This window comes from Mustela lutreola, chromosome 2, assembly GCF_030435805.1.
Source record: "Mustela lutreola isolate mMusLut2 chromosome 2, mMusLut2.pri, whole genome shotgun sequence".
Lineage (NCBI taxonomy): Eukaryota > Metazoa > Chordata > Mammalia > Carnivora > Mustelidae > Mustela > Mustela lutreola.
The window spans coordinates 76616724-76628964 of record NC_081291.1 but is presented as its reverse complement, the minus strand read 5'-3'; the positions used below and the strand labels follow the sequence as shown (position 1 = coordinate 76628964).

At 48.7% G+C, this 12241-nt stretch overlaps 1 protein-coding gene across 4 annotated transcripts in view; it reads right to left on the bottom strand.

Moving 5' to 3' along the window:
* The window catches only part of OSBPL10 (oxysterol binding protein like 10), a 327328-nt gene that overhangs the window by 35936 nt on the left and 279151 nt on the right, over positions 1-12241 (bottom strand). For all 4 annotated transcript variants that reach the window (XM_059162392.1, XM_059162393.1, XM_059162395.1 and 1 more), the window contains one exon: positions 347-496. In XM_059162392.1, the coding sequence (XP_059018375.1) occupies positions 347-496 (150 nt within the window). The remainder of the gene's footprint in view (positions 1-346; positions 497-12241) is intronic.

Sequence of the window (12241 nt, the reverse complement as noted above, 5' to 3'; positions counted from 1 at the left end):
CTGGGGCCAATATGCCACATCTGTCTCTGCATCTTCAATCTTCTCTAGAACACAGCAGGAAACAAAGAAATCTTATCTTGAATTTTCCCTATCATCTCCTGTACTTTAGATGCTAGGACAGAGTCCAATGCAACACTCGTGCTCTGGGATAAGCACTGATACAAAAACATCCTTGCTAATTATCCCTTGGAATATCCATGCTCAAATGCCATTTTGGCCTTTTTCCCCACTCTACTTCCCCAGTCTCACCATGGTGATGAGAATGTGAGTAAAAGAGGCTTGGGGAGGTGAGGGGAGACAGAACCCAAGCCACGGGCTGCAAACCCAGTGGGACATGCCAACCTACCTTGGTCAAATCCATTCCCAGTTTGAGCTGTGAAATGAGATGAAGAATTATACTCCGTTGATCCTCCATGACGCCCAATTCTGTCTCTTCCTTATCTTCAGTGTCACTTTTTTCATCTTCGGACAAAACCAGTTCAGGGCCCGAGTTTGGCTAAAACAAGATCATCGATAAAAATCACCAGCTGGTCCAGCAGAAGTAGGGACCCATATGCTTAGAAATGACTGAAGAGAAACAAAGTATTTCTCTGTAAGCCAGTCCTATTAGCCACAGGGTGGAACAGGACTCTTTCGGGGTATAGGTCCTTACTGGGATTCTTTTTTAGTTCTTTCAGCTGTTGTGCATGTCCATTCATTTTCTCCATCATCCCCTATTAGCAGACATCCCCCCCAAAAAAGAAAATTTCCCACTCTTCAAAAAACTATATGGGTATGAGCTCCCTTACCTGGACTATGCTCATATAATATTTTCCTTTTAATATATACCACCCAAAAACACTTTATATCTAATGCAAACTTTTCTGTTACTAAGCAAAAGTCAGACACCCCCGGGACAGACTGAAATTACCTTAGTTATGAGAAAATTTACTCTGAGACTATTTCTACTCACATCAATTAATATCACTACACCAAGTGTGGAAAAAAAAAAAAAAAAGCCTCAGAGCTGGCATTACTTTAGGAAGGGAGACAAAAACAAAAATTAAAGGAAAAACACAAATTTTATAATGCTGTAACTCAGGCAAGCCAACAGACCTTGTTTTCCTCCGTGCAAGTTTATTAATTCAATTGCTTGATTCTGATTTTTCCAATTACATAGTCAGCAGGCAAGTTAATGAGCGGAATGTACAAGAGGGATTACGGAGCACAGGATTTTCCAAGACCCCAGTATCAAGAACTCCGGCCTAACATACACATGCTGGCCATTCCTTACCAACACTCGGTGGAAAAAAATATAGGGCTCTTCTTCCCTGGGATAGGCATTTTAAAAATTCCCATCAAGATAGACATTTTCCATAGACATACTTCTCAAATTATTCTCCATCACCTCTGAATGACCCCAGTTCTGGAGAGACCACTGGGAAGTCCTCAGTGAATCCCACGGCGGGTAGGCTCTCCCCGGGGCCAAGAGTTGCATTTTCCCCCATTGTGTGCCTCGTCTCCAACCTCGACTAATGTGTGTTGTTTGACATCATTGGAAAACTGTGTTGCCAGAATATACTGAAATAACAAGGACCCCTGGCCCTCATCCTGTTCCATAGGAGACTCACCAGATGACTCTGGGGATGGGGGAGCAGGCTGCCCTGGCTCTCTGCTAGGAAGTTGGAGAAGGAGGGGCTCCAAAGGCCACTCTGCCTCTCCTCCAGCTTCACCTCTTAGACACCCACCTGCTGTGTCTCAGTGCTGCTACTGGAATGGCTGAAAGGCTAGGAACAGTAGGGTCATCTTCGGACCAACCTGCCCCTCCTGACTCTATTTTCTCCCTCCTCCGGAGTTCAGTTTTGAAGTGTACAGTGGTCTCATTTCACTGGGAGTTTACAGCGCCAGTCAGTCACCACTGAAGTCAGAAAGCTGGGACCCAGTCCCTTCCAAGGGCAAAGGTGCTGCTCTTGCCACTTCCTCTATAGTGAGCTGGTGGGTAGTACTCTGTGTTAGTAGACTTCCCCTCAAGGCAGGGGCGGGGCAGCTGGGGAAGGAGAGGACAATGCCCTGGGTTTCTTGCTTTGAGAGGAAAAAGATAATCAAAAACAAATCAAGCTACCAGCATGTACCCACACTGGGGGAAGAGGGGACTGCGGCATGCCAAGTCCTTAACCGTCTCCACAGGAAAGGAAACCACCATCTTGAGTACAATCATTCCTACTTGAAATTAGTTGTTCTCACCGAGTACTGAATGCAGACTCAACAAATCAATTGCTCAAGTGAGGCGGCCATAAGCTTTATGAAGCAGAACCATCTTTCCTTCAGAAAATGTGATCTCCCATTTGTCCACACAGCAAATCTCCATTCTCTGTGTTCACCTTCTCACCTGCTGCAATGTGTTTACAGGACCACCTGAGACCACACTTCCTCCTGCCGTCTGCCTTACTTGGAAATTAAACCCAGTTTGTCTTGTGCTTCTTCAGGAGGCCAGGAAGTCTTTCTGCAAGATCCTGCCATGTGACTGATACGAAGTACACACATCAGTGTGCACACAAACCTCCCCAGGTCTCCTGCTTCAACCCAACATTATATTTCCTCTGTGTCAGTGATGCTTCTCAGAGACGCCTGCTCGAGCAGAGCGAATGAAGGCTGGTGCACGGGCCACAGAAGCTGGCTCACTCCAAGGCAACTGGAGGTCAGAGCTTGTGGGAGCCCTAAGGTCCCAGCAGGGGAAGAAAGGCCAGGAGGAGCCCGACACACGTCATGGATTGGATCCTCAGCAAACTGCCTCAGCTTAATCAAGGATCCACAGCACTTCTCTGCCAGAGCTTCTGAGAACGTGCCCTCCTTCTTACAGTATGATTTGCAAAAGCCTCTCCTACCCAAACTCAAGTGAATAAACACGGTTAAAACAAGGGAGGTGGGTGCCTGGGTGGCTGGGTTGAATGTCTGACTTTGGCTCAGGACATGATCTCAGGGTCTTGGGATCAAGCCCTGCGTTTTCAGGCTCCCTGATCAGCGGGGAATCTGCTTCTCCTTGTGCCTCTGCCCCTCCCCCTGCTCATGCTCTCTCTCTTATAAAATCTTGAAAAAAAAAAAAAGTGGTTTAATTCATTACGTTGTTAGTGAATGTCTTAGAAGACAACCCCAATTCCAGTTCTAAAAGACTGGAACTCAGTCTTTTGCAGAAAGGCGAGGCCACCCTGCATCGTTGGTCGAAAATGAGGGCAAGAGGAAGGAAGACAGGAGTATCGAACTGGACAACCCCGTGAGAAAGAGGTCAGCTGGCAATGTAAATACAGCTCGGTCAGCATCCACAAAGCACCCACTGTTAACGGCGCTGCAAGAAATTTCAGAATTTGAAGAACAAGGCTTTGTTGGCCTTTTAAAGGCAGAGAAACTTCCCTTTTCAGGTCAAGAGTTTATAGATTCTGCTGGTCTGCTGTGAAATCCAAAACATTGATAAGGTCACGGCATCTATAGTCCATAATCAGGCCCACACGCCCCTTCCAGACCCTCACCCTCCCACTTGCGGCACTCTGCTTTGCTCCTGGGGGCCCCTGCATGCTCGCACCCTCCAGTCCCTTGGGACTGCTTGTAAAGCCATGAGCACTGCCTCCAGGTGCTCCAAGGTGGCAGGACAGTGTTTTTCGATCTCAGAAGAAAACTGAAAGAAAGAAACTGAAGAAAACTGAAAACGAGAAATGGTTTTAGAAATGCTGGGAAAGTTCACATGACTTACTAAGCCAGAAGCGTCATCCAATTCCCCCACCTTGCAGAGATCTCTGCAAATGAGCCAGCCCAGCCATAAAAATGAATGCCAACTTGTAAGACAAAACAGAATCAGAATAGGTTTTAAAGAGTGGTAGGCTTTGGAAATAACGAGGTTTTTAATAAAAACAAAAATTGCGAGTCAATATTTCTACCCCATGAGCACCTTAGGGCTTACGGTGCTACTAAAAATGTCTATGAGCAAATGGGGGAAGGACAAGTATATCTGAGGGACAGGAAATGGCTTCACGGCAGGCTGAGGCTTAGGGACACTCCTCCACGTGTCTACAACAGTGACTTGTGCCCCAGAGCAAGGATTCTGAATCTGGGCACTATGGACCCCCCTAAAGATATCTACCACTACCCTTCATATTTGAGGTGAAAGTTGTACGTCTGGGCATTTTCTGGAGCTGAGGCCCATGGTCACCTTGGATTCGTGGAAGAAGATGTGCCCCTGGGCTGACCTTGGGCCTCTCAGACACCCAATCGTCTGAGGTGGGCTCTCAGGGTGGGATGTGGCCTAACCAGACAGTCCCGGCATTTACAGACGTGCTCCTGCCTTCAAGCACAGACCTCTACTTCTTCTCTGGCTCGGGGAGCACATCCGTGAGGCACTGGCTGGGGGCCAGAACAAGAAGCCAAATGATGACTGGGTTCGGTTTCCATGGGTTCCACAGTCCTCTCAAGGGGGACGGCGGCAGTGCAGGGGAAACACTGAAGTTCTCTTCCACCCCTTCTTTTTAACACAAATCTTAATCCTGCAATACAAATGCAAATTCCAAGCGAGAGGGAAATTCCAACCCATTTTATTCAATACACACATGTAACTGAACTACAGTTTGGGTCAGTTCCAGGAAAAACCATGAACTAGACATTTCATTTTCGAGGCCCATTCGTTTCCCTGTCACAGGCCCGGTTCCATCCCTGCACCCGCACCGACTCCCCCTTGCTCAGACAAGCACAGGCAACCCAGCCTTCTTTCTTCAAGACCATCTCTCCTTTCTTCACTGGCCTTCAGAGAGAGGAGAGGCCGGCATAAGCAATTTGATCTACTAATGTCCTTTTTATTCGTAATAACTAATAACTAATAACAGAATAACTATTATGCCTAATAGCTTAGTGTCTAAACTCAAAGGTCTGAACCCTTAGATTTGAGGTATTATGAGAGAAGCCTAGGTGGCTACATGGCCCGTTTCCTTTTGAACAGGGAGGAAGGCCATGCTAGAGCCCTTAAGTCACAGACATGCAGATATGAGGGGTCCACGCTAGTGAAGCTTGAGATGGGTGCCCACTGCCATCTTTTATCCAAATAAGTGTCCTAGAATAGGTTTTCCTAAGTAGATCATCTCTTCAACAGAAAACAAAACACACTGAGTTCAATTGATCTGCAGCTATCCTAAAAGTCTACTCAGCCAAGGACAGAAAATAGAGGCAGCTAGAGATTGAACATCAAATTCTACTCCATCAGCAAGCACGCTGCAGCCCAGCACTTTGAGAGCCTGGCATCTCCGCCTACGCACTGGTACCGTGGCACAGAGACATGGGGTTAACTGAGCCACACAGAAGACCACAAGCTCTGTCCAGATATTGTCTTTATGGGAGAAAGGGGAAAACCCAGCCATGTCAGAAAGAGTATCTGAGGGTCACAGAAAGCCAGAAGGTGGGGTCAAAGACCCAAAGCACCACCCTCAGATGTCCACCTTCAAATGCGAGAAATGTCGAGTACAGCAGCAGAGCAAAGGGGCAACCAGAAAATGGGCTGTCCTCCTAGGTACCTTACCTCTCACCTCGACTACACACAACACGTGATAACATGCAATACTGACCACCAGCACAAGTACGCTTTTGTGCACCACAGGAGAATAAGAGTCAACAGATGGTGGTTTGCTAGAAAATGAGAGGTTCTAGAAAAAAGAGGACTGTCCAGTTGAAACATTCAAGAGGCTAGAAGGGCAGAGAGATTGGGAGAGTAGGTAAATGGAAGACAAAGGAGACAAATACAGTAAATACTGGAAGACAAGCCTGGGGGTTTACACGTCTAAGAGGTACAAGTGCGCAGGGACCAACTACTGAAACTTATTTTTTTGTTCTAATGATAACGGCGTTTCTGGTGCGGACGACCTTTATGGAATCCACAAAACCAAGTATTTCATCCCTTTTATCTCTAGTCATTTTTCTCATCTCAATATTTCTAGTATATTTGACCAAATTATCACAATCATTCCTTGATCCCCGTTGTGTATGTTCACATTAGTAATAGTTCACATCCTAAGAAGTATGATCTAACAGTCCAAGGTGCGGAAAACAGGCATAACCATATTCAAAAACCCAAGCCCACTTCATACCCAAGTCAATAGCATCGGCATAGCGCAGGGCGTACAAAGATGGCCTGCAGTCCAGCAAATTCACCCGGCATTTTTGTCCCTTATTCCCCAATAAGACAATTACATCACAGACTATTAAATGCAAGACACTATCACATGCTTAGAAAAATCATTTCCCCCGAGGACACACAGACATACAGTTTTGTCATATGAGTGTAAAGTGGCTGCTGCTAATGACCTACTGTCCTTCCCACACTTAGCACTGGTGGGATTTCTTCCCCAGAAGAGTCTCGTTTGTGCCTGTCTCCAATTCTCCAAAAGCAGGCCATCTTCGCTGAGCGGAGAGTCTCTCGGTTGAACAGACAGACACTCTCCTCTGGTCAGAAGTCATGCCAAAGAGCTTGATGTCAGACATATGTCTTCGAATGATGTCTTGTACTCCTGATGCCCCTCGGCCCTGACGCAGGGCAGCCGCTGAAGGCTAGGCTGCACACATGTACGATCTTCTATGCCAGGTGACCAACTGTGCCTTGAGGCCCACCACTGTAATTAGGGGACCTTATCTTGCCATTTGGAGGTAGGTACGATGAGGCCACTGTGCGAGGGGGGGAACCTGATGGATGAGATGGCTCTAATCCTTGACAGGTTCAAGTACAAGCATGTCCACACAGCAGACTGGTCCCTGCTGCCGTTTTGGAGATGCTGAGTTGGCTGCCAACTGACATCACAATCCTTCTGCCGCCTCCCAGTGGATGTGCTGGCTTTCTGGCTCTAACCACACATACACACACATTTGCCACACTTGGCTCTCATAGACTGGAAGGACAGATGCTCTTCCTGAGCAAAGGGGCCGACCTGCAGAAAGGTTCATTTTCAATAAAACACACCCTGGAAAGTAGAAGGAAGTCACTTCTGGGAAGGGGGAGAGGATGGGGAGGGGCATTCATCATCAGCCAGGATGATCAGGCACAATTATGCCAAGAGGATGCAACAGGTGTTCCTTTAAAAAATATTTGAGAGAAGCGTTCATGGCAAACATCAGTCCTTTTCTCATTTCCACGTAGCTGCTTGGAAACCATTTTGAAATGAAAGCAAAAAAAGAAAGGAGCTGAGAAGGTGCAAAGCAAACCTTAAAAAGTATCCCCCCACCAAAAAAAAAAAAAAACCCAAGAAAGAAAGAAAAAAAAAAAAGAAGAAGCAGCAGCAGCCATGGCGAAGGGTGAGGGGATTATCGTTCAGCTGGGGCACTGGAAGGCAAGTGTGCCAATGACCGTCTTGGCAACCACATGCAGTCATCCGGAGCCCACATACCGCGTGGCAGCTCCTCGGGCACCAGCGGCCACCAGCGGCCACCAGGAAGAGTGGGATGAACACATGCGTGCCAAGAAAGCCCGAGAGCCAGGCGCTGTGTCCCATGCTTTAGGACACTCTCTCAATCAGCAAGAGCCGGGTGCTTTGCAACCCAACCCAGCACTGAGTTACCAGCCTGGCCAAGAGCTCGCCAAGACTGAGTGAGAGCGAAGCCGTGCCAGGCTGTGGAGTGCTGGTCCCCAAGGTCCGAGCTGCACGAATAGCACAGGCCACATTTCCAAACCACCCCCCACTGCCACCACCGGAACCTGGTGATCACCAGGATCAAAATCTCGATCGAGAAGGAAAAGGAAGAGGGCACAAAACAGAGAACATAATCGCTGTGGCTCTGGGAGGCAGCGAAGCCAGGGGGATGGCCCCGATGGAACCCCGGAGTCCACTACCTTCCACCTGTCAGACTCCGTCTCCTCATCCCTGAAATGTAGGAGGAACTACCCCACACCTCCGGCGGCCGCTGAGAGGCCTACGGAAGACAAAGCACGGAGAGCCCTGAGCCCTGAGCCCGGCCCAGAGGTAAAGCTCAGTGAGCAGCCACCACGCTTGGGAGCCCACGGCTTATACACAGGGACTGGGTGGAACCAGCGGGTGCAGTGATCTAGAAGCCTCTGTTACAGCACCCACATTCCCTCAGCCAGCCCTCCAGGTGCTGTGTGACGCTGGCCCAGCTCCTCTGCTAGGTCATCCCCCGCAGCAAGGACCCAGGCGGCTCTGGGGCTGTAAAGGTCCGGGTATCCCGCATAGCCCACGGCCTTGCCCATGAGGGTGCATCATTTCTAGAATCTTCTAGAATCACTTCTAGAATCCAGAGCTGCACCAGGAAGGGATTCTGAGACATTCCAAAACAAATCTCAGCCAAGGGTCACATGCAGATTGGAGAAGCACAGGGGACGAGTACAAAGCAGCAGAGGGCACATGAGCAGTGGGCTGCCATCCACAGCTACTTGAGTTCTCTAGAAGGCCCAGGAAAGGGAGGAACGAAACTCGTGCCAGACCCATTCTAGCCTCCCTAGGTTCTGGTCTGAGGAAAAGCCAGGGCTTAAGACATAAAAGACCTCCTTCAGATGGGCAAAATATGGGGAGCAGGCACCAGCGTTGCAAGAACTACCAGCCCCCCCAACTGCCTCAAAGACCCACACTAGATACTGAAGATCTAAGGATGCTTAAGATGCAGTGTCCGCATTTGACAAGCTGGTCATCTGCTTGTGGAGGGTACAGATGTCCCCTGGCTCCTACGCCGGCCCCGGGTAGAACCTGTAAGTTCCACCTCCTCCTTGGAGACGTTGTTCAACCACACTTCCCAGCAGCAGAGCTGGTATGTCCCTCCTAACAAGGAATCCTAGCTCCCTGCAGGTACCCGATCTGGCTCTCAACAACTGGATTTATTGCAATTGCATATCTGCTTTCCCGTTGGAACTGGAATGTCAGAGCTCTCTCAGCAGAGGAACACTGATTATTCGGGCTGGCTACTTAGGGCTGCGGGTTGCCACAGACCTAGAAGCCACCTCTGATAGGGCACCTGGGTGGCGCGGTCGTTAAGCATCTGCCTTCAGCTCTGATCGTGATCCCAAGGTCTAGGATCAAGCCCTGCATCAGGCTCCCTGTTTGTCAGGAAGCCTACTTCTCTCCTACTCCCCCTGCTTGTGTTCTCTCTCTTGCTGTGTCTCTCTCTGTCAAATAAATAAACAAAATCTTAAAAAGAAAAAAGAAGCCACCTCTGGGATCGGGGAGAAAGAATGCTGTGATCAGGCAGTATTATCAGCCAGGAACTGAGGCACGGACTGCAGTGGTCTCATGGTAGTCAGCTTACCCTAGCTGAAACTCCTCCATGACAGTCTCCCATTAGAGCTCCTGTCTAATTCCGGTTTTCGGTAGAATCTCAAAACGAAGGCTGATTTTTATAACACACACTCAGGAAGAAAACGTGTTAAGGAACGAGTGAATGAAACTAAAGAAAAAAAATGGGGAGAACCTGAACATGCAAGGACAGAATCCGGATTTAAAATGAGAAGGACAGGGGGTGCCTGGGGTGGTCAGTCGGTTAACTGTGTGCCTTCAGCTCAGGTCATGGTCCTCGGATGGAGCCTCACATCAGGCTCCTTGCTCAGCGGGAAGCCTCTTTCTCCCTCGCCTTCAGCCCCTGCCCCACTCATAGCCTCCCTCTCTCATTCTCTCTCTAAAAAAGAAAAGAAAAGAAAAGAAAATCTTTAAAATGAAAAGGACAGCCAGTCATAAAAGATCGCATATGACATGGTTCCACTCTAGAAGACGTCCAGAACAGGCAGATGGATGCAGAAAGAAAGCAGGTTAGTGGTTGGCAGCGGCTGGGAGGAAGGGCAGAATAAAGGGTGACAGCTGAAGGCTACACTGTTTCTTTTGGGGGTGAGGAAAATGTTCTAAAATTGACTGTAGTGATGGTGGGACTTATCTGCAAAAACAGTGAAACCCACGGAATGGTACATTTTAAATGAGGGAGTGGCACAGCTATGTGAATTAGACCTCATAAAGCTGTTAGGAAGAAAATGAGAATAAAAATATAAACAAAAGAACACACAATGCAAAGTCAAACAAGAGCAGAAGGAAGGTCGTATCCTGGATGACCAGAGAGGCACACTCGGAGCTGAGTGTCACCAAACAGCAGTGCTCAAGGCAGCCAGAGGAAGGAGGGGACATATTAAGAGAAGGAACGGTACCGATGTCCAGGCACTTTGGCGGAAGCCGGACAGCACATGGCTTTAACCTTATGGCTCAGACTCATTCCCTTGGGGAGCCCACCTGATGCCAGGGCTTTCCACCATTTATTCACTGATGACCTCTAATTTCTAGCTCAAGGTCAGTCTTGTCCAGAAACTCCACTTCCTGCATCACCAGCCTGCTCACCATCTGCCCCTTGAGCCACCTGTGGTAGGCAGGATAATAGTGTCCCCAGAGGTCCATATCCTAATCCTGGAACCTGTGAATGTTACCTTCTATGACAAAACAGGCCTTCTAGAGGTGATTAAGGACCTTGAAACAAGGAGAGAGTCCTGGATTTTCCAGTGGAATCATAGGCATCCCGTAAATTGGAGACCCTTCCCTGACTGCGGTCAAAAGGGGGTGTGCCAACCAAAGGACAGTCCGTAGGATGAAGACAGAGGAAGGGGCCACAGGCCAAAGAAAGCAGGCAGCCTCTAGAAGCCAGAAAAGGGAAGCACATGGATTCTCCCCTACAGCCCCCAGGAAGGGTCCCTCCTCTTCCTTCCTTCAGTAACTAGGCACATCAGACTCTCTGCGAGGCACGGTAGAGGAATATGAAAATGGTTGTAGTCCTCTTGGAACCCAAGGCCTTGCTGGGCAGACTGTGGTTTGGTTTTGGGGGCCCCCCATGGGATCACACGGTGAGCTACGACAGGGGTCCCGGGAAAGCAGTAAGATGGCGGCCGGCGGGTAAGGAAGCGAGCAAGCACTGACGGCAGCAGGTGGAACCGGAAGTGAAACTGGACTGGTCAGAAACGGCCTGCACATGGGAGTCACCAGTAGGCCACGGGCAGCATATCACAGTGCAGAAGATTCATGCAGGCGGGCAGCACTCATGGGCAAGAAAGCCATCATCATGTCACCTTCCCTCCTCCCTGATCCAACACAGACCCAGGAAGCGCCCCACCAGCTTCCTGACTTCTCCACTTTGTTCACCACACTCCTGCCCCGTCAACCAGACTTGAGACCTGCAGGTGCTTGGGCACCTCCCAGCACCCCCCCATCCAGACACCTACCTGCCTGGTCAACACATCTCCCCCCCCCTCATCCTGCCATCGCACCCTAGACCTTAGACACTTAACTGTATGAACCTAACAGCTGCAGACTTTTCTGCTCCCTCCTCTTACATGCTGCCTTGTACTGTATCGCTAGAATGTTCTTCCCCAAATACCCTCTTCTCTGTTCTAAAGTCTTCAATGCTATTCCACTGCCCGGAGAGGCCTACTATCCAGTCAGCCCAATATGTAAGGCCCTCCTCAACCTATCCCTTTCTCCCTTTCCTTCCTGCTCCTCACCAGAACTCCCTTCTGCCTAGACGGTCGGCGGCATCCTCACGGCACCCACGAGCCTCTTACTTCCCGGGGTAATAGCCACTGGCCACTCAATCAATTAAAAATAAATAAAATTTAAAATTCACTTCCCCAATGGCATTAGCCACACTTTAAGTATTCACCAGCCACACATGGCCAGTGGCAACCATATTGGTCAGCGTACAAACATTCCCGTCATCACAGCCTATTGGGTTGGACAGCACTGCTCTAAGCTTTTCACACCCTCCCCGTTCATTTCTCTGCCTTCTACCACTTGTTCTTTCTCTGCAAATACAGCTCCATGCTATGATACAGACTCGGTGACTCTGGGTCAAGAACAATCCCTCCCTCGTCTACAACCCTATGGGTAAGCTTTGCCACAGTCACTCACAAGTCATTGCCAGGCCTATCTCTCCTTAACTCCTTGGTAATCCAAAGCTCACTGAGAAGAGGTCATTTTGGAAATCCAAGTATTCCTAATAAAGCAAAAAAGGACACTTTTATGAAAATTGTCACATCAGAAACAAAATGATGAAGGATGATGTCCTGGGGGGTAACCAAGAGGAATAAAAGGATTCTGGACCGAAAAACTTAAAGAAATTCTATGATCTTATGATTTGCTTCTATTGTAACCATGGAGGGACACCAAGAATACAACTCTAACTTTCTCTAGCCACAGTTTAAATCATTATTGATTTAAGCTTCGTCCTGGGTGATGGATTTCTTCTGATTCTGCAGATGGCAAATACC